This window comes from Lepidothrix coronata, unplaced genomic scaffold (assembly GCF_001604755.1).
Source record: "Lepidothrix coronata isolate B3197 unplaced genomic scaffold, Lepidothrix_coronata-1.0 Scaffold2, whole genome shotgun sequence".
Lineage (NCBI taxonomy): Eukaryota > Metazoa > Chordata > Aves > Passeriformes > Pipridae > Lepidothrix > Lepidothrix coronata.
Window position 1 is genome coordinate 8,405,137 of NW_016690182.1, and position 22,486 is coordinate 8,427,622.

Below are 22,486 nucleotides of genomic sequence, written 5' to 3' on the forward strand. Positions count from 1 at the left end.
ATGCACATCTTATTTTCCATTACTTTTGTATTTTATATCACATTTTAATTTAATGAAAAAAATATAGGGGAACAGGAATTTCACTTGAAGATAAGTACATTATAAAGATATTCATATCTATAAGATAAATCTGGTTAAAAAAATCCCAAAACATCTAAAATCAGAATCACAGAAAGACTACAGGAAAACAAAAAATAATTTTAAAGAAACAAAAACATGTTTATCTTTCAGTTTGCAGTGGTGTGGAAGTTTCTTGTTGGAATAGACTATACACAATAAATGCAAGGATGTTAAAGAAGAAGGAGAAATCTTCAGTGCTTGGAGAGTTGTGGATACAACTCTGCCTTGGACTTCTTGGAATGTTCTCCTTTCTTTGCCCTGACTTAGGAAATGAGCTCTGAGAAAAGAACAGGAAATAAAATACAGCAGAGGTGGAGCTGCTTTTTGTCAAACAGCTTCAAAAAGGTACTTGAAACAAAATATATGATGGGAGAATATTTGTCCAGTTTAAGAGCTCTGTATCTGCTCCTTATTGATCAATATTTGTTTCTTTTGAAAGCTCACAGGAGGAGAAAGAATATGCATCCTCCACTTCCCCCTGTACTTCAGAGAAAAACAAAACCAATCTATGGAAAATATTTCTCCTATTACCCACAACAACTCTAAATGTGAATTGTGGTTGGGAGTGTGAGGGTCACTGAGCACAAAGTATCATGATTTGCACACATACCCATCTTAACAGATAATGAGGCACTTGCTTGACAACACTCACTTGTCTCTCAAGTACCCAGTTCTAATGTTTCTGTTTCTATCTCTGAGTTCACATCACCACCTACATCAATACAACCACATTCCTGAGCCAATTTTTAGCAAGATAAACCAGAGCACTCTCTGCATTTCTATTTCTGATACAATCCAAACAGAACACCAGCTGTTAATTTGATTTGTAGATTAAAGATTTGCTTTTTTTTTTTTGAAACAGAACTTCTGTTCAGATTCAGCCCCTATTTGTCACTTTTGTAATGAAATAATTGAGTTCAATCCTAAACATTCCTGCATGTGGTTCTTGTTTCTGTATTAAATGTAACTTATTAATAGTTGGAGCTGCAATTTCTTTCTTTCTTGTATTCAGATGGCTTCTGTTCCTGTTTTACAAAGGAATACATCTTCATATTTTATAACTAGAATAATGGAACATTAAAAACATCCCTGAAGCAGAAGCAGACCTTTTTCCCAGCTTGCATCTGGATTCATGGCATTCCTTGGAATATCAGTGAAGCTATACACAAGAACCTGGTAGCATGTTGCGGCCTAAATTTAAAAGACCTGTCTAAAAATGTTGTATAGTTGTGACTTCTGAAGAAGTCTAATTAGTTTCTAATTCTACTTTTTGATATTCATTCTACTGTATTCCTCCTTAATCCATGTTAAAAACAAACAATCAAACAAAACCAACAAGATCTCCCCCACATTTTAAGGAAAGCTCATACTTTCAATTAAAACAAACCATGTAATATTCCAGCTCCAAAGCCCTACAAAAGTCTTTTATGCTAGAAAGCACAAACTGTTCCAACAGTATTTTCCAAATGTACTCTACCTAATACCCTTGATAGGTTCATTTATAAGTAACTTTTTTAAAAGTCCTCACCAATCTAAAGTTATGGTCAACTTATTCAAAGATGCCAATTTGCCATTAAAATCCATGGATACTTTTACAGAGATACACTTCTATGTATGTAATTCTCAGCATAACACTGCCTTATCACTGTTTTGCAGAAACTTTTCTCTTGGATTGACATTTTTAGTGATTCTTTTAAGAATCCTCTTGCATCTTGACGATGTCACTACTGACACGGAGGGCAGAACACACTCCAAAATCAGGCACTAGCTGGACTACAAGAAAGAGAAGAATTGCCTGGAAGGCAATACAAAAAATGTGGTGCTCTAAGAGGTTTCAAACAGAACAAGAGCAATTGCTTAGTAAGAAACACAAGGTGCTTTATGTTCTGTTAGTCATTTCCCCTGCCCTGTAATAACTGGTTTAATGTTAAGTCTTACTTTTATTTATGACAGCTTATTGTATTCATCCTGAAAGAAAATAATACTGCAGGTATGCAGCCAAAGCAAGTCTGAAACAACCACAGGAAATTACTGACTGTTATTGCTGAAGTTCCACAGGAGAACAAAACCTACAAAGGATGGCAAGTAATGACCTGTATCCAGAAAACCATCAGTGATAATTCAAAAACAATCTTGATATTACGTGAAGCTTCAGTGCGAAGGAGTTGTACAGACAATTTCAGAAAGCTGTCTGATCATTAAATGTTCCTGTGATATGCCAGCAAAGCAAAAACCCACATCATTTATGCTATTCTGGAAGACAAACAGAAAACCCAGTAGACCACAGAGGATTGAAGCCGTTCAGGATATTTTCACCAGCAAATCTGAGTCTGTTCATGAGGCAGCTCTGCATTCCCATCAGTCCCTCCCTCCAGGCTCACCCAGACCTGCCCCGGGTTGGGCACCCTGGCTTCAATACCTGCCAAGTGATACTCAGTAAAGGACAAAAGGTATTTATGCTTTTCTCTCTCACAATATGATTTTATCCTCCATTTCACTCTGTGTAGTTGGAATTACAGAAGTTTTTGCAGACCTTGGACTGCATCTCCATACAATGAAAAACAAATTCTCTTCAGGTTTTATGTTCCATTGCTTTGTCTTAGAATGTTTCACCCTTTCAACTACTTTTCTAACAAAAAGAGATTTAGCATAAATGCAATTCCAGAAAACTGCTAAAACAGCTTTTTAAAAGCTCATACATACTCCTAAATTTTCTCCTCTCAGTGCTACAAAACTTTCCAATTCTTTAACAACAAATTTTAAAAGATTTTCCTAAGAAGTTTAAGCACAACTCAGAAACAGATTCATACTCTGTTCACTTAGGTAATAAGTTGCTACTGCTTTAAAACAAAATCATTATTGCCTTCAGTGAAGAGATATCTTTTTTTGAGATGTATATTCCTTAGTAATAGTCTTCATATTATTTCAACAGTAAATAAATATTCAAAAGACTCCATAAACATAATTCTAGCTTCCTTCAGAGTGGTTATTCATTAGGAGAAATAATGAAACTTCTAGTAAATCTCCCTTTAAGGTTTTCAGTCTAATGAAGAAGACTTAAAAATATGTTTTTGTCAAATTCATTTTGTAATGAACAGATTTTAGAAGTAAAAAAATTGTAAAGCATATTTGGAATGTCTGACAAGTGATAAAATATTTTTTCAGGAGTGAATCATCAGATCTAGGTTTGTTTTGGTTTGGTTTTTTGTAAGGAAATAATTAATTAATTTCCAAATTGTTGATCCAACATCTTGCTGGATTTTAATCAGCCCCCAGTAATGATGAAATTCGGTTTAGTTCTCAAATACAAATTATGCTCTAAGAAGTCATAAAGCCCTTTAGAATCCTCCAACCAATTCTATTTTGCCCATAATTATTACAGAACCTAAAGCTACACAAGCTGACAATATAATTTGATCATGGAACAAAAAATGCTGTATCCCCTCAATTATTTCTCCCTCTCTCTTTTACCAGGGAAACAAACAAGGCCAATCCATTCTCCTGTCAGCTCAGTGTGACTGACAGCTCCCACCACTGACCCAGGCAACTGCCAGCCCAGGAGCCTTCACATGTCCCCGGTAAGTGGGGAGCTGAAGTTTTACCTTGGGCATTGTCTTGTAAGCCAATGATCTCCCTGTAGTTCCAAGGCCTCCAAAAAAACCTCCTTGTAAACACCTGAGGGAGATTTAACTCCTGCAGGAATGCTGCCAATAACATACAGGGGTTTTTTCTATTACATTATTTTAGAAATCTGTTCCCTTTAAAATGAAAAAAAAAACCAACCAAAACATCCTCACAATAACTGAACATTTTCCCTATTTCAGTGTGATATGTCCATTTCAATTTGTAACTTAAATTTGTAGGAACAAAAGCAGGAAGGCTGACATCCCGCTCAAGTAATATATCCATGGAATTACAAGCACACAGACACTGTTGTACAATTTTATATACCCAACTTAAAATTACTTAAGTAGAACCCTCTTCAACAAGAGAAGAAATACCTAATGCTACAAAAAATGGAAGAAAAAAATACAGAAATCGCAGAGAAAATGAAAAGTGAATATAATGTAGATCTAATGAAGAACCCCAGTATCTGTTATATTTAGACATCCATCTGGAAGACACTGTACAGTATGTATATGGGTTTTAAATAACAATATTATGATGTTATGTACTTCCATGAGGGGAAGAGGGGGGTAAAAGAAGATGAGCCAATGCACACACTGATAGATATATTAGTTATAATGTTGTCACAAAATCTTATAGACTATGTCGCTTTTTCCTCAAAAAAAGAAATAAGGTGTGCAAAGTGCAGAGATCCACTGAGACAGACACAACAAATCCTATGACAGGTTAGCTTCTGCAGCATGTTTTGAAGACAACTAAATAAAACTAACTCTTTCAAGGTCCCTGTCTTGTTTTTACAGAATAAAGGTAGTTCTAGGATTTGAAATTAGTTACTCAAAATCGATGACTATTAGAATTATTATTAACGTAGATGATCAATATCTCACATCTGCTTTTCATCATCATCAAAAATAACTTCACCCTAATTGCAGCACTCTTTAAAATATAATAGTATTCAAACTGAAGCAATCTAGTAATACAAATGTCCTATAATTAACCAGCATGGATAGTTTTTAGGATGTGAGAGCAATTTTGGAACTACATACATTACAAATGTAACAGCTCAGCTACATTACATTGAGGCAATAAGGTGCAATAATTAGATGAACCACCTGTGCTGCAATTTCAGGAATGTAATGGAGATACCAACACGAAATTGTGTTTAAAATGATGATTGACCAGGTCTCACTATGGTTCCTGAAATTGAAAATTGCCTGCAGCACAACAGTGGGAAATGTAACCTGACAAAGTGCATTGCCATGCAAAGTCAGACCTGCAGTCTTTTAAGCCCAATATATTATGAATAAATGGCCAGAGATCCTTTGCAGAAAGATGCAAAAAACCATAGTGTAAAACTAGCCAACAACCTGCCAATACACAAAATACCTTCCTAAAATTATCTCCTCCAAAACTCCTACAAGCATAAAAGCAATCGAATACAGGACGAGCTGATATTACAAAATCTATACCATAAAATTGGTAAAATTTTCCACTTGTAATAGGCTCTGAAGATCAAACTATGGTTTTGGGTAGCATGCCTCTAATGAACATCATAATAACAGCAGAAGTTTAAGCATAGCAAAAATAACACAGATCATATAAAATCTTATCTATAACTCTAATTAAAGCTAGTTTGCTTCCTCAGCTAAACTATTCTACTTTTCACAGGGAATTTTTATGTTTCATAATATTTTCTGTTGCTTATCATTGACTTCCATTCTTTGATCTTGTATTTGCAATCATTCACCACAGTATGCTAAAAATACATTAGAAATTGCTCTTTCGCATGAAAATCTTAAGAGCAATATTGAAATTTGACCAGTGTAAAACTTACAGTGTATTTCCATCAGAAATTACTCATGTTTGTCTAGAAACGTTCTTCTGTAAAAAATAAACTAAATGAGAATTACAGGAGTTAGTGAATGGAATAAAATATTGACAGACAAGTGTTTATAAACCCTAAATACACCCTCTTTTAGTTTCAAACCATTACCCCTTGTCCTAGTTAAAAAATCTGTCCCTCAACACGAGTCATAGTTTGAATGTTTCCCTGGAGAGCTGAGAACGACACAATTCTGTCTCGTTTGACTATTTCAACTTTTCTCTTTCCAGGTATTTCTGTATACAAAATGCATTAAACTTGGAATACTGCAGAGACATTTTTCTAGTCCCACTGTAATTATAATGCATCATTTCACGCTAAGCCCTGAGAAGACTTACGAGCAAACTTCAGGATTCCTAGAAGAGAAATTAAAAAGGACACCACTGAATGCTTTTTCTTTTACTCCTTCAGAAAGGAAAATGAAATTAATTTCTATTGGGTCTTCTGCAGACAGATGGACTTGCTTTTGCTATACTGCAGGTCACTCAGAAGCCAGCACAGTTAGTGGAGTGTTTCAGAGTCTCCAAAGATCCCCAGTGGGTTGGGATCAGCTGTGCCTCAGCCAGACCTGAAGAGTGTTCAGCAAACTCCCTGGTCACTGCCTGGCCTCAGCCTGGCTGGCTGCTCACACACTCCTGCCTGCACTTACGCTGTCTGGACTTATGTACAGCTTGGGGCATGAAGAACAGACCCTCTGGAGTCAAATAAAGGTCTGGGCCAGCCACAAAGCGAAACTGAATCACTGAATTTATTACAGCTGTAAAATAAAAAGTACTGCCAGAGCAAGATTGCCTTTTCAGCATCATTGCTGGTTCTGAAAGAGCGCAGAACTGTGGCACTGGTTTTCTCAGCTGTTAAAGGGTGGAAGGGGGAGCAGTGCCCACTTCTGCACAGAGCTTTCAGATTTGCAGAAAGACAACACAATAAATACAGACTAACACCATCAATTTTCCCTCTTGTTCGACTGCAAAATAAAACATGGAGGGGTGGGGCAGGAATCCATTAGGCTGCTGTTAACAAACTCGCCCCCAGGCAAGAAGTTTAAAACACTGAGATCCAACTGCAGTAGAAAAATAAAAGACTGATTTCAGGGCAAAAGCACTTCAGATAAAGAACTGTAAAAGGGCACAAACAAGTTGCTGGAGAAAGTGTTTAAGACAAAGATGGTAAAGCACCTGCAAGTCACCTTGACTTTTTAAGTTTTTTTGTTTTTAGAATCATGAACTTAAAATGTAAAAGTAAATAGAGAGGAGAGTATTAAAAATAAAAATATAAAAAGTAAGGTTAGCAGGTTACACTGTGCAGTGTCTTCTTAATTAATTTCTCATTGCAGAGCTTTTCTTTTACTTTTAGAAATTTTTTTAGCCACTTTCTCCAACAGGGAGTGCTGGCCTCTACCTGTCTTACATCTTTAATTTACCCTGTCACAGATTATTAAACTAAAAACATCAGGAAAGTAAAATGAGTTAATGCAACATACACCAACCGAGATTCTGGCTTCTCACAAACACATGAAATTACAGGCACATAACTGCCTGACCACTAATATGTATCTACTGCTAAGATGATATCAGTACTTTGTAACTAAACACTATTACTTTGGGTGTGTTGAACAGAGAACCTTATTTTCTCCTGCTAATGCAATAAGAAAATTAGAATTTTCATGATTTGCTCTGTTACATCATAACCCAGAGGGTAAATATTGTCTTTGCAGGAAGGAAACTAATTAAGTTCTTACAGTTCAGATGACAACCCTTCACAAGAACCCTGGGATGGTCTCTCCGTGCTGAGGTCAGAGGACTGTCAATTCTACACTGTGTGCCCAGAACACGATGGAAGAGAAAGCCTCCCTATCTACAAAATAACCATTTGGACCTAATGTCAGCTAAATTAATCCTCTGCCAAGGCATACACTGCAACAGTGATTTTCATCTCTTTCCTTTCCATTCATTATGTATATATATTAAAATATTAAAGCCAATGTTCTTTACCTCAGTAAACAGTACTGTGGGAGAAAATTTTTCCAATAGAAGTGTTTCTCAATAATTGCATGATAACAGTGTCAGCACTGACAAAGAAAATTCAAATGGCCAAATGCAAATTAAGTTAGCCTTGCATATCGTTCATTACTACTCATGTAGTTGGTAAATTAACGCATGAATATCCTTTCTCTGTGTGCAAAAGAAGTTTCTCTAACTTCAGCTACTGCATAAAGATGTAGCCCAAACTCAGCTATCAATCTCTGGAAAGGTAGGCCTTACCATCTAGCAGGACATACCTCATTAAAATAGAACAGTTTTCAGATTCAGTGTGAATTAAAAAATAAATAAATTCAGAATGGTGGGTGACTTCCAACTCATACAAAATTCTACCAGGTGCCCTTGGCAGCCTCCTCCTGGATTACTCTTTTCTAGAGGCTGATGAAGAATTCCCCGATTTTCAGAAAACCTTGGTTTTATTTCTAAAACTTCATTTCACGGCATAGGATATTCAAAAAGGCTTTTGGAATTCTAAGGCATTTCAGTAGGTTCGGAAGAAACTGTGCCAAGTCAACTCTTCTCAGAAAAAGAAACTCCATAATATATAATCTGTATGACCTCTACAGCTGCCCTGGGTACCTGCAGGGTCCTGTGATGAAACAAAACCTACTCTAAATAAATAAATAAATATAACACTCAGTTTAAAGGTCTGAAGCACCTGGCACGGTCCTGCACCTGGCTGGCACATGGTCAGATGTTACACGATGTACCTTCCAAATGCCATGAGGCTGCAGAACAATCCTCAGCACTTCCATGGAATTCTTATCATCAATAACGGACAATGTGCACAAATATATGCACAAAACTTAGAACTTTCTATTTTTGGACATTAGGACAATTTGATGAGCAAAGTAACACCAGCGTTGATTTTTTTAAAATGCTAAAACTTGAAAAATGTTTTGATAATTTCAGTGTACAATTTTACATAACACTGTTCTGGAAGAACTTACAAGGAAAACTTTTCATACTACACTGAAATGCTGAAATGCATTTTGAAGCACTAGAACTAATAAAAGCAAGGGGTACATAACTCTCTTTAGCTTATGTAAGTTATTAAAAGCTTTAGATGAATGACAAACTCAGAGGTACATAGTTACATTTACCTAGCCCCATTTTTTTTTTCCAGAATGTGCATATGGCTTTGTCATTTAATGGTATATTTTCATTTAGTCAAGTAAAATTCTTGGAAAGTCTGGGAAAAAAAATTAAATTGCAAATAAAAACTTAGAATTTGTCAGACAAAGTAGCAGCAATATATACAAAGTCCAGAGTTCTCAATCTCACTTATCTGTCTTGTTTACTAAACATTCATAAATACTTCACATGCTCTGTGTCAACATGTGAACAATCTCCAGCATACCAAGTTCAGAAAATCAATTTTAAAGACAACTAGTCAATCTTCAGCACTTGCTTCAGAGAAGGGTAACAAACCAATAGAGGTGAAAGGAATTATGCAAATGCATGGAACTCTTGAATTTCTGTCTTTATGTTCATCCTGTTATTGGCTCATGAGGTGTTTCCAGAGCCTCTTCATTCCTTGCATGCTCAGAGGTGTTGTCCATCGAAAAACCTGGAGAATCCAGTCTAAGCAGGCTGGAGGTTAAAGTTTATTTTAGTTCTTTTTTTACCACTTCTCCTTCATCCTACCTGTAAGTCGAATTCCTCTGGAATGTCATAGAATCATAGAATGGTTTGGGTTGAAAGAGACCTTAAAAATCATCTAGTTCCAATCCCCCCTGTCATGGGGAGAGACACCTTCCAGTGTCAAGCAAAACCTCCACATTCTACAGCTGTTTCTTTCATGCTGAGCTACCAAAAATATATTATCTAACACTACTCCTTTAATTACAAAAACCATAAGCCAAAATGCATACACAGTAAAAATAGATTATACCACAAATACCTATTTTTAAATAGCTTTGGGACTGTTTATGGAGCTCTCTGGACCAAGGTAATTTGCTGAAACTTGATTCGAATGGTACCCATATTTATATTTAGAAATAAAAGTGAACTTAAATCTCACAATAATGCTGTGATGGCAAAATGAGTAAGTTTATTATTGGTGATCCTTGTTTAGCTCTTGCTATTAGAGATGTGGTAATTTTGAAGCACTTGGATCACATGTGTAAGTCTCATTAGTCCACAGTACCTGACTGTAAGCAAAACCCCTTCACTACACAACTGAAGTAGCAAACATGCTTTTAAATACTCAGCTTCTCAAAGCAAAAATATCTGAAAAGATGAAGAAATACTTTAACATACATACTGATTTTTAAACTTGAGTCTACCATTTTTATAGTCCATTATGGATATTTCCAACTTCATAACAGATACTTAATGCTAAAGGTGATGACACTGTTAATCTCAAAGACAGCAAACAAGGTCACTCACACCATTTTAACTGAGCACAAATCAAGTGCACCTACCACATTTTTGCACTTTAACACTGATAATATTCTCGTCAATTCAGAGGTAGTGTGAAAAATCAGCTTATTTACACAACTGTCACAAAATGACTCACAATGCTTTCAGTAAAGCAGAAACTCTTTGAACATTTATATGTGAATGTGGTTTAGAAAACAAGGATTGTGCACTTAGAAACCTAACTAACTCTAAAGATTTTATTTAATATAACCAATGCAAAGGTAAAATTAGTTTAGCAAGGTGGATGAGAAAGCCTTCATTTTAAGAATAGCTCTGTCTATAAAAATATAACCTTTTTATTAGAATTCTGATGAACTTCACTGTAATATGTATCTACTTTTTAAAATCATTCCCATTAGTGAAAACCTGCAGAAATCGTTGTAGATGGTATCACTGTGGTTGTGATAGTTTGGATATATGGGAGAGGGCACTAGTTATTAATATTGCTTAAAGAAATTAAATTCCATAGCAAAAAACTTAGAAGCTTAACAGAAAGAACCCTAACAGAATAGTTAGCTCCATGCAGAAATTTGTTTAACTAATTTAGAGGGAAAATATTCCTGAATTGGTCTTCTTTTAATAATTCCATATCCCAAGGCCAGAGAAAAGGGCAGGGATAATTGTGCAACAGTAATGCTGGATGCACATTTTAAAGAGATACCCTGTGATAAATGCCACCTAATACTGTTCTTTATTATGCCAATATTGGCAAACTTGCAAAACCCAAGTATATTTTTGGAAGAGAAGGAAACACTTCTAGAAATATATTTCTAATTATTATAATATAATAATAAGCAAAGTAATCTACTGAAAGGACAATCTCTCTACTTAAAATCCAGTAGCTAGAAACAATAAAGATACAGGAATAAGCTTATGAGAGAGAAACCACACAAACTTTTAGCACATTGAAAAATCTACATGAGAAAGAATGCAGAGGAGTACAATGAAACGAAAAACTAGGGGAGGGGGACAGGAATTTTTTTATTTTTACTTCCATGACCTGATAACAAAACAACTTTCACTGGAAAGGTCCATGGTTGTAATGCAACTCATTAAAGTGCAGTTTTTCATTTACAGGCTTAGCAAACAAACATAATGCAGCTAAACATATTTCAAAGGAGATTTATTTTTCCAAACTAACCATTTCTTTTTTTTTTTTACCCAGCAGGAAAACTGCAACATTGAGTAGTCCCCCCTGTGCAGTGTGGCCACTCCACATGAACGGAGCACCACTCCCTGTCTCCACCTCTCACCCAGTCAGTCTCTGAATCTTAAAACATTTTAAAGACATGGCACAAATATATTCTACGAGGTCCAGCACTGACCTCTGTAAAACGGGCTAATTGAGCAGGTGTCTGGAAGAATGACACTCTTCTGGACTAGCTGTCAGTCTAGAGTACTTGGAGCTCTGTTATTCAAATTAATTAATCCCTCCTAGGTCCAACCCACTCACCTGAAGCTAGCAGGGAACATATGCCATTGCACAGGGAGTTTTTTTTCTGGAGGGTCATGGTTTTTGACCTAAAGAGATCAAAAATGCCACTAGGAGTGATACTACAGTTTGCTCCTTGAAATCTACTTTGTGACAACACTGGAAGAAAACACAACAAAAGCCAAATTTTCATTTTTGAGGATAGTTTTCTTGTTTGTGGGGTGTTTTAGGGTTTGTTTGATTGGGGTTTTTTGTCTTTCTGTTGGGGCCACCTGTTACCAAGTAATGAACAAAACTTCCAAATTAAGTAAGCAGAAGTTGGTTTTGATCATAACTAAACTACCAGCCATAGCTGACACAGAAAAATTAGATCAGTGTCCAAACAGGCAGAAAACAAGAATTTTTCTTCTCAGACTATGATGGCTAAACCAAGACAAGTTAAAGCTCAAAATTTTACTGGACAAGTGTAACTTTGGAAACAGCAGCACCTTTCTTTTCTCTTATTTCCCCCCCCATGTGTGCTCTGAAATCAGGTTGACCACAGAGGGAGTGCAGAAAGCTCTTGATAACTTACAGAAAACTCCTACATTTGGCACTACTTATAGTCAGTACCATACCATTTGCAACCATGTGACCCAGCAAGCCCAGAAATCCCCCATCCTCTTCTTTCCATAGTTTTTATTTGCTTTTTCTTTCTTCTATTGAACCCAAGGAGACTGGGAGTGAACTGTTTACTAAAATCTCACTGGATGAAACTCTGCTGAATGTTCAGACTCTACTGATGGCACAATGAGGAAACTGTCATTGAGCCTTCCATTTTGGAAGGAGAGATGTGGAAATTTGTAAAAATGGTCCCTGCTGTTTAATGCTATAGTTCACTGCTTAGAAATCTGAAGAAAAGCCACATTTTCAAACATCTTCTGGTGTGTAAACAAGTTACTGATTAGATGTCATGTATGTGCCTAAAGCACATGAGAAGATTTATATAAAAATTTAAATCAGTTACTTGACTAGGACTCACATTTATTGCCTCTTTGCTAAATTTTAAGCTACTCTCGAAAATTTTACATAATGGTCTTCTTCACTTATGGGTGGCCAGAGCCGGGAAATGGATGATCTCATCCTTCTCTCACAGTAAGTTCCCCAAAGTCAATCAGCTCCTTAAAATTAAAAGTCAGACCCCACTGGAATATCAACTGAACATCAATGAAATTTCAAACACAGAAGTCAAAGTAACTACATAAACCAGAAGGGCAATGAAAGGGATTTTTAATTAGCTCTGTCCCCTATCCTTGCAGGAGTCACTGGTTTTGGACTCAGGTTCAACCATCTTCTTGGTTTTCTCAGCTGCAGCAGATTTTGTCCAATCTCCTCTGCTCCCTGGGAAGCTTTTCTTTTTCACCACTTGGTGACAAATCTCTCCTCATGTCCCAGCACAGACAAACCATCTCTCACAATGATATTTCTCAAGATATGGAAAAAACCATATTTTGATCGAGGAGTTGTTTCACGTCTGATCTGAGAGCAGAAACAAGCTCTGAATTAAGAATGATATTGGAACTGTAGCAGAAGTCACTTCTTAGTATGAACAAATTAAGTAGCTTTTTTTTCATTTTTTTTCATAAGATCATGCATATGGCAAATTAAAAATAATTATGCACTATCTTGGCTAGCTAAAGAGGGTAGTAGAATTTGCCTTCACTCTTCTGTTCCTCTAAAAAAAAAAAAGTCATCAGCCAACAGGAATCTAACCCCAGCTCACTCAGGATTAGATGGATGAACACAGCTTATTTATAAGATAACTCCCTTTTGCCAAACCTTTGGAAACACATATCCAACACAAGCTTTTGATTTTATGCCAAATAACTTCAAATGTAGATTTTTTAAGACTGTATTTTTTTACTGTAAGACATATTTTAAAAGAAAAATTGCAAAAGACTGTGTACTACCATGAGCTTTGGTGAAAAGTAAATGTAGACAAAATGCATTTCACAAACTGTGTGCCACTGGCATATCATAAGCAGAGAAGTGAACAGAGGAAATTCTGCAATTGCTTAACTTCCTCTCAAATTTTCTCAAAATCAGCTTTGCAGGAAGAAGCAATTGCTCAGTAAACCAAACTAAATTCAGTACGATACAATTGTCTTCCACAGGAAAGCGAAGCCATCTTAATGTAATTTTACTTTTAAGACTAAAAATACTGTAACTTCCTACCAAACCAGAACATATCTAAGACCAGGGCTTGAAAATGACGGTCAGCTAAACACCCGAATTTTTTAAGAATTCGTTAAGAAAATGATATTTTTCATGGCACCACCTACAATAAATTAATTTTACTTACAGTTTGAAAAATTAAGACAAACATACTTTGTGCAGTAGTATTTAAATACCATTTCAATCACAACAGGATTGCTTGTCATACCTTAGAGCACACAGTTGCCTGAAGATAGAGCTACAAGTAAGTTAACAATCCACGATCACAAAGGGCACGCTGAGTTTTCACAGTAGCTCAATGCCCAACAGCAGCCCCGTGGGTTTCAGTGAAAACTGTTGGTGAAACTTTGCAAAGCAACTTTAGCCCACTTGGTTTATAAGTAAAAGTCTACAGAAAGCATCCTCTTACCTTGTGGTCTTGGTGTTCGTTTCCTGCGATCTCTGAATGCTGCTCCTGACTGCAAGGCCTCCAGCAGACTGTCCATCACTCCTGTCTCATCACCCTCTGAGAAGAGCAGAAAAATCATATTAATCTCAGTGCAACTGAAATCAGACACTTGAGAAAGAAAAAAAAAAAGTAGAAATGTTGTCAAGTTTACATAATGCTTCCGAGTAAAAGACATACACATTTTAAGGTAATGGATGCTGTCAGTGCTCCAGGTATCACTGTCTAGTTGGTGTATGATGCTCTATTAAGCAAAATTGATGCCAATCCTACTGTTCTTTCAACTTGGAGATGTTATCTTCTGCATTATTGATGACATCTTCAGCTTGTAGATAGACAGCTGCTGGTGAATGACTGCTGCTTCATTGCTAAAATATTTTAAGACTTTTCTGAAGTGGAAACAGGTCATCTCTTTTTGATTTAATCGATGCACGTGGAAAATCTGATGACACTGAATGGCAGGAAGTTCAATATTGTAGCACGGTGAATATTTTATATGCTGCCTCCCAACCTCATGATTCACTAAATCCTTGGAAAAAAAATTACCTATACAATGTAAGCCATATACTACACATCTAACCTCAAACCATGGATGATGTTCAAGTAATATTCAAGAACAAAGAGGGGAGAATCATGCAGTGTAAAATTTCTTAGAAGCTGAATTTTACTTCTGCTAAATTTTTTCTTCTGCTTTTTTTCACAGCCAAGTCAACCTGCAGCCTTTAAATTGCTGGACTTTATGGTGCATTAGAGAAATCTGAGGAGAAAAATTACTTCTTTTTATATATTTCAGCCTTAAAATTCCTTTGCATTTCAATCTGCTAATAACAGTTGATAGCAGCATTCAGCAGCATGAGAAATAGAGGTCAAAGAACTGCAATGTTACAAAACTATTGATGAATGTCTCTTTCTGTTCTCGTATCTATGTTATAACCCAGAACTAAAATATAGGCTAGACTCAGCAGGTAGGTGGACATTTTATTCACATCTCTCAGACTTCAAGTTAATATAAATTTCCCCATCACAGAGTGGGAAGATCATTACTTTATGCAAAAAAATTACATTATGGCAAAAAACTTCTGACTCATGCAAAGTGTAGGAGGTTAAATGCACATTCAAGCTCTCAAATGTTCAAGTTTAAAAGCAGCTTATTAATGAATAAGCTATTTTGTCCTGGTTCTCTATTGCATTTAGGTTTATTAGTCTAAATCCAGAGCTGATAAAAGAGCATGCCAATCCTAAAACAGTACTTGGTTCAAATTTCTACATGATGATCATCAGTATAACTACATGATGAATTTAAATTATACATCAATGTAACTTAAACCATTATATATACTATAGAACACATACATAAAGTTCTCCCCAGAGTAAGATGAAAGGGAGCAGTGCAAGTGCATAACCAGCAAAAGACTCTGAAATACCAGTTTTAATCACATTCCATCTAAAAGTCTTGAACAACTATGCTCCTGCAAAATAAATAAGTAAATTAGCTTCTCTCAATTCACACTCACATACAAAGCCAAAATTTAGTTTAAACTGTACAACATAATTATTTTGCTTTGTGCTTCTTATCCTCCACATGCTTATTCATTGATTTGCTGTTGTCCTTGTATTAAATTTATTTTCAAAATCAAAGGTCTGTGAATACACTTTGTCCAAACTAATACACATCAAGTTGGTCTGAAACATTTAATGAATGTGACTGCAAAGCACAGAACTAGTTAAAATGTTCGAATATTTTATGTGTAGAAAAACAATATTGTTCGATCCTCATTAAAAGTTAAGAGTTGGCAGTTTATTAAAAAAGACAAAAATCCTTCAATACTTCATGAATGTTTATGCAGTCTTCCACTTCTTTTTTGCTGAGTCTGCTGCTCTACCTGCTAATTACTGCAACTGCCAAAACCCACCCTATTTTGGGATACCAAAATACACATTATAAAGGCACATGTATTAAGGAAGCTGTAGAACACAGTGATGGGATTTTTAACTTCTCAAAGTAAAATTCACGTTAGGTCTGATCACAGCACTGCGTCTTAATCAAAGTCGTCAGATGATTAAATGGGAACTGGACAAAGAACTGCATTTTCAGCAAGCCTTCATTAAAATTCATAAATAAAATTCAACAGAAATTTCAGTCTTTCCCCCACAGTTCTTTCTGCTGTACTTTGCATATTACCATCTCCTATTTGCCTATTTTTATGCTACCTGCAGCAACTTGTAGACACAAACCAGAAACAAAGATAAAAACTGCCAGAAGTTTCAAAATGAAAAAAACTTATTTCCAACATTCCTGTCAGCAGAAATAAAATACATAATCATTATCCCTCTTTTAGATATCTTTCATTGTACACAAGGACAGGAGTTTCACCTGGAACAAGTAATTTTCTTCCTCCTTGTGTCTTTTCAAGTAAGCCCCAAGCAATTAAGAGAGAGCATATGTGTGCACACAAGCAAAAAAATTGGCAATTTGCTTTGATTAGCCTTAGCAAAGAGCCAGATTCACTATAGGTATTAAACAGGGCTGAAAAGGCAAAAGAATTCTTAATCATTAATTGACATGTTAACTACAAGCCCCATTTGTTTTAATTTGGATTTTACACTAATATTCTACTGCAGATTTGGTTTAGTCTGTTTTGAAAATGGGTGAGTTTTTGGGAGATTACAGAAATACTTGTCCTCTTGCAGGTCTCATAATTTAGACCAGTGTTAGTCAACAGATTTTGGTCACTTTTAATGATAAAGACAAAAATAGTTTTTCTTCTTCCAAAGAACATTATTATTGCTTCTTACACTGCTGGAGAGCCCCAAGCAAGCTGAGGCACAGAAAAAGAAAAAAAAAAAATATGATGCAATGAGCAAATAAAGGCATATTTGGGATGAGCAGGGAATCTTAATATCAAGATACCTCAGCTTTTCATAATTTTTGACCAGTTGTAGGAAACAGAACAGAAGAAGGGAAAAAGAAATAGGACTTAGTGTGCATTAAGGTGAAAGTGTATATGGAAAAAATTGGCATAAGGTCCATCTGCTTATGAATGCTGAGGAACAGTCATATAGTCAGTCTAGAAACAAATTTGCTGTGCATAAGGGCAATACTCTGGATTTTACACTTGACTTTTATAAATAACAACAGATTTTAGATGAATTGGTCTTATTAAGTGTTTAGTATTTGTGGTCAGAGTTTTGTGTTAAATATGACTCTAAACATTAGTGCTCTAGAACTGGAGTGCCAATTTCAAAAAGGAGACCCCTGATAAACCACAGGAAATTAAATCAGAGACTGAAGATTTGGATGTGTAAAAGGGTGGGGAGTGATTACAAACAGAACAGTGACTACTGCTAGAGATGGATACTGGCTGAACTTTTCACTTCAACATTAATGCACGTCAGCAGCACAACCCCTTGGAACAAAGACAAGATAGATACATGACCACAGATGAGTAATGACAAATCAGCTTATATAAAGTCCTCTCAGCTGATGTGGAAGCAAATGGCAAATCTCTATTTTTAATTATAGAGATTAACAGGCCATTGAAATGACCAAATACCTACTGCTACTATTTGAGAACACCAAATGTAGAATTCGTAAGAAAAATACCAAAACCTCAGCTGGAGAAAAAAAATCAGTATGATAGTCTTTGGCCAGTAGTATAAAAGATGCTTCAAACAAGTTTTGAATACAGCAGAACACAAGACTATGACACTATAGCTCTGCCACAGATACTAGACTAAATTTACAGTTTATAATTTCTGTTAACACAATATCCTGCACTTCATTTGGCAGAAAATTTCTAGAAAATTTCTCTCTCATTTATCTGGTGTTCAGTATTTGATAGAATGGCTGCTTAATTTATTAGTGGAAGGTGAAAAGATGGTCATTAGCAAAATATCTGGCTAAGTAACAACAAAGGGCTGTTTATAGATACGAAGCTCGAACAACTGAGAGCTTATCAGATCTTTTTTCTGAAAACCTAATCAGTGGATTGGCCATCACAACATACAAATAGGAAATACTAACATTTTGGAGGATAAGATCAGAACATGCATAAGATTTGGAAGAATAAAATCAATTGAAATAATACAACAAATATGTGTAACTTGAGGGGCAAGCCAGGAGCTCCTCAACAGGGAATGACCAAGAGCTCCAACATAAAGAGGTGACCAAAGAAACAAGGCTGAATTACCATCTGACTGGTGTGATAACTTGTATCCACTGCATGAGAATTCACATAAAACCAACTCAGGCAGTTACTACAGTCCAGAGATAAAGCACATCAAGTCTTTTACCCAACACAAATAAGTATATAGAATATATATTTAACCTGCCTCTGGAACTCAGCAGAGGGATTAAAGTATCTCCATTTTTAAAAATAATTATTTCAACAGCCTGCCTCTGGACTGCATCATGACTATACCTGACATAGATGTAGAACTAAGATTCTGCAGCAAAGGTAGGCAATTTATTTTAGCACAATCTGTACATTGCTAAATTAACCATGAGGACAGTGTTGTTAAAGGGAGAAAACAAACACCAGCAAATGATGAAGAATGTTTACTTTATCTTATTTTTCACAGAGCAAACACAATCTTTCACCTGATTCTGTAGCCATTTTCTGTTTCAAGAGTTTCCCTGAAACAGAGGAACCATTTCAACATGGAGATGAAGATAAAATATTTCCCTTGGTTGTCACTGCTGGCTCCTTATGAAATATGACCCTTAAGTTAGATTTAGAATCCTTTTTTTGTCAATATTACATTCCTTTATCACTTTCTGACAAATCTCATCTAAACCTCAAAAAAAGAGACCCCAACATTCCCACCTCCTGATATTAAATGCAAAATAATGTTCTGATCTATTTATAACCCATATGATTAAAATGAAAGTTGAAGTTGACAAAAAATGCACAGGTAAAGGATCATTCTTTTGTTAACCTGAGGAGCAACAAAAGCTACAGTTGAGCCAAGACAAGTCTTAATTTTTTAAAAATAACTATTACAAAAAGTTCATGTTGAAAACAGAAATACATTCAGTCACTCGTAGCCTGTGAGGCTTTAAGAACCATTCCTGCAGTTAAAGGAGCAGCACCGACAGTTCACACTAGAAAACATGTGCTGATGCTCTGATTAGGGACTAACCTGAACCATGGATGATAAATATTCATAGAATCAGAGCTCTCTCATAGACTGAATGGGAATACTAAACTTCTGGTTTAATTCAGTAAGAATTCTTGAACTTGCTTCTGTGGGAGTGGCCAACTGATGATTTCAATAGCATAGGAGTTTCTCTCCTCTAAACAATTGCATCAAATTGTCCTAAAAATAGGCCCTTAACCTTCTTCAACAGCACTCTAGAGAAGGGATTCAGAACCGCAACTTTCTGATATCGATTGAAATTATAGAATTAGAAACTTGGAGAGATCAATTCCAGTTTTTTTGTGACCTCCATAGCACAAAGCTTTACCTCAGCCTTTAGCATATTATCTTCTCTCAAAACATAGGAAAAAAGGTCTTCTAGTAGAGTTCCTCAGGACTGCTTTTTCAGTTTACACTAGAAAGGAGATTCAAGGAAACTAGAACGTTAAAAATTCCCAATAAATACTGTTCTTAAATGAAACATAAGGACTGGGGTAGCACTACTAATGGCAAAAGGAAACACTAAAAGAGCTTGGGCTTTTTAAGTTACTTGAATGACTTAGAACTACAGAAATGGCACTTCACTTGAAGCCACAGAGCTCAGCCCATGCATCCAAAACATGATCCATCTCCTAGAGATTTGGTTTCCTCAGTGCAGATACACAGCTCTGACAGGCCCTGGTAACATGCTCTTGTTTCTGGACTGCTTTGCTGCCCTCCCTTTTTATTGTCTGCACTGATTACTACAGGAATACCCACATATTTTGCTGGTGCACTTTTATTATCTAGTATTTTCCATATGCACTTGCAAAACATCATCTACTCATTATTACAGATATACTAATTGCAAACTAATCTAAGTTAATAGACAGTGTCAGTATTGCACAGCTATTTCAGCAAAAGTTTACAGGAACTTTACAGGATATTTTTCATAAACTTGTGCCCTTACTGAAAGAGTCCAGTCAAATACCATTTTAAGTAACACACAGTGTCTGCCTGCTTCTCCAAAGGGTTTCAAATCTATTCACACCTTGCACTACCCTGTTTTGCTTTAAACTTTTAAGCACTTTTCAAAGTCCAATGTGTGTCCTGTAGAAACTTTTAAACAAGACTTTTTATTCATAACCAGCACCAGAATTTTTAATTGCAATATATTCACTTAAAAAGGTCAGCTTTCAGTGCCTTTCCAGAAAGCGTGTTTTTGTGTTCGCCTCATCTATTTGCATTTTATTCATTTGCTAAATTCATTTTGCATGCATAATAAATATCTCCAGGAAGCAGTCTTCCTCGGCAGTTTGCACTAGAGTGGTGTCTCATGACTCTTATTTACTTCTTAATTAAAGAAGAAGAAGTTAGGACAGGATGACTGATAAGTGAACCTCTATCTCACGTCAGTTTGCAAAAGCAAGGCAAATCCTTGCTTATGGACCAATTAAGCATATTGTTTATGATAACCTGATCTCAGGCTTACATGAAGTTAATAAAAGGAAAAAAAAAACCTGCTTTGTTGCACTGGTAGGTTATTGAAAACAATTTTTGAAATGCATACACCTTATCATTTTCAGAAAATATCAGGGTGGTCAAGGTCTGCTTTGGCAGGAACCGGCTTAATTGAAACTCCTCCGCATCGTCCCTGGGGCCTCATCCTGCCCAGGTTGCTGCCCCTCACAATTTAGATAGGTTGCAACATGGATTACTGAGGAACAAATGGGAAGAGATTGCCTCTATGTGGGAAGGGAAAGATTGTGCAGCTCAAAAAAAAAAAACAAAAAGGGAAAGAAAAATGACCATATGATACCTAAGGATGAGGTACAATACCTGTAATCAAGTTCTACCCAAGGTCTTCTGTCAGCATTAGCTTTCAGGAAGTGTGCAGTGAATTCAAACAGACCATTGACATCAATATGAAAAACAGTGACTTCCCAAAGGAATTGTAACACTTGCCTCATTGACATCCAGCACCATAAACTAATAATCTTTAAAAGGTACATAAGCCCCAGGTTTTACCACACCAGGTACTCCATGCAATCACCAGCCAATATGTAAATCCAAATGATCAAGGCTGAGACACTTGCAAAATGTTATGTAACTCATAATAAACTTAGTATGGATTTCTGTTTGTGCTGAAGGACTTGGAAGGAAGACAAACCAACCAGAAAAGCACAGAATCATTAGGAAAGTGTAGCAAAAGTAATCTCTGGAATTATATCCTGCACCAGTCAGTTCAAGTGGAACAACACTTGCAGGAAACTCAGCAGAATTACTTCTCCTACTAGAACATACCAGTCTGAATAAATAGCATATGAATTCTTATATAAGGGCACTTGAAAAGGGAAAGTAGGAATATCCATCAACCACTAGCACAGAACTTCACTTCCATTATCTTCATCTCATTAGGAAAGAATGTTAATATGTCTTCAAAACAATTAATTCAATACTAATTGGGACTGAGGAAGCTCATTCTATCTTTTATCCTAATACTGGTAGTTAAAAGGTGATTTTAATTGGCATAGTAATCAGATATAATGAAGAGCAAAACTGTTTCTGATTAAATAACATTTGCATCAGATTTGCTGTTTGACACTTTTCAGCTCCCAGAAAGCTCTCCCCCATTCTTCTTTTCTCTCTGTGGTTCAGATATGCACAGGGAAGCAATGCTGCAAGGATTTTGCAGATGTTTAATCAGGCAGAAGTCATAAAGGACTTTTCCTCAGAATTCATCTCCCACAATGAGAAAGAATAGTTCATGATTTGAACTGTGAAACTTAAGGAGTGTGGGTAAGGAACTTAAATCTTTCTATGCCTCCAATACTTCACCAGGAACCCTGGCACACAGAAATACTTTACTAGTCTGGGAAATATAACAAAGATGTGTCAATAAAAGCAGACTGAAAAGAACACCAAATGTTCCCGAGCCCTACAGCTACACCTGAGGAGGGAGAGCAGCACCCACAGCAGAACAGAGTCCAACAGGTGCTAGAATGTCTTGCTCTGGTTTTGACTGCACCACAGCTCACAGGAAGGGAGGTGCAGGCACAACATAATGGGAAATATGCATTAATAATAAAAACTTTTAAAATGGAAGTTATAATATTAAGCAACAAGTCTCACGATAAATTATTTTAAGGGGTAGTTTTAAATCAAAATTATATATATATATATAA

At 36.0% G+C, this 22,486-nt stretch overlaps 1 protein-coding gene across 5 annotated transcripts in view; it reads right to left on the reverse strand.

The window, feature by feature from the left end:
• The window catches only part of DIAPH2 (diaphanous related formin 2), a 198,962-nt gene that overhangs the window by 43,896 nt on the left and 132,580 nt on the right, over positions 1-22,486 (reverse strand). For 4 of the 5 annotated variants that reach the window (XM_017816014.1, XM_017816003.1, XM_017815993.1 and 1 more), the window contains one exon: positions 14,148-14,243. In XM_017816014.1, coding sequence (XP_017671503.1) covers positions 14,148-14,243 — 96 coding nt within the window. Of the gene's footprint in view, positions 1-12,393; positions 13,043-14,147; positions 14,244-22,486 lie in introns of those variants that run through there. The other variant, XM_017816023.1, reaches the window with a different exon arrangement.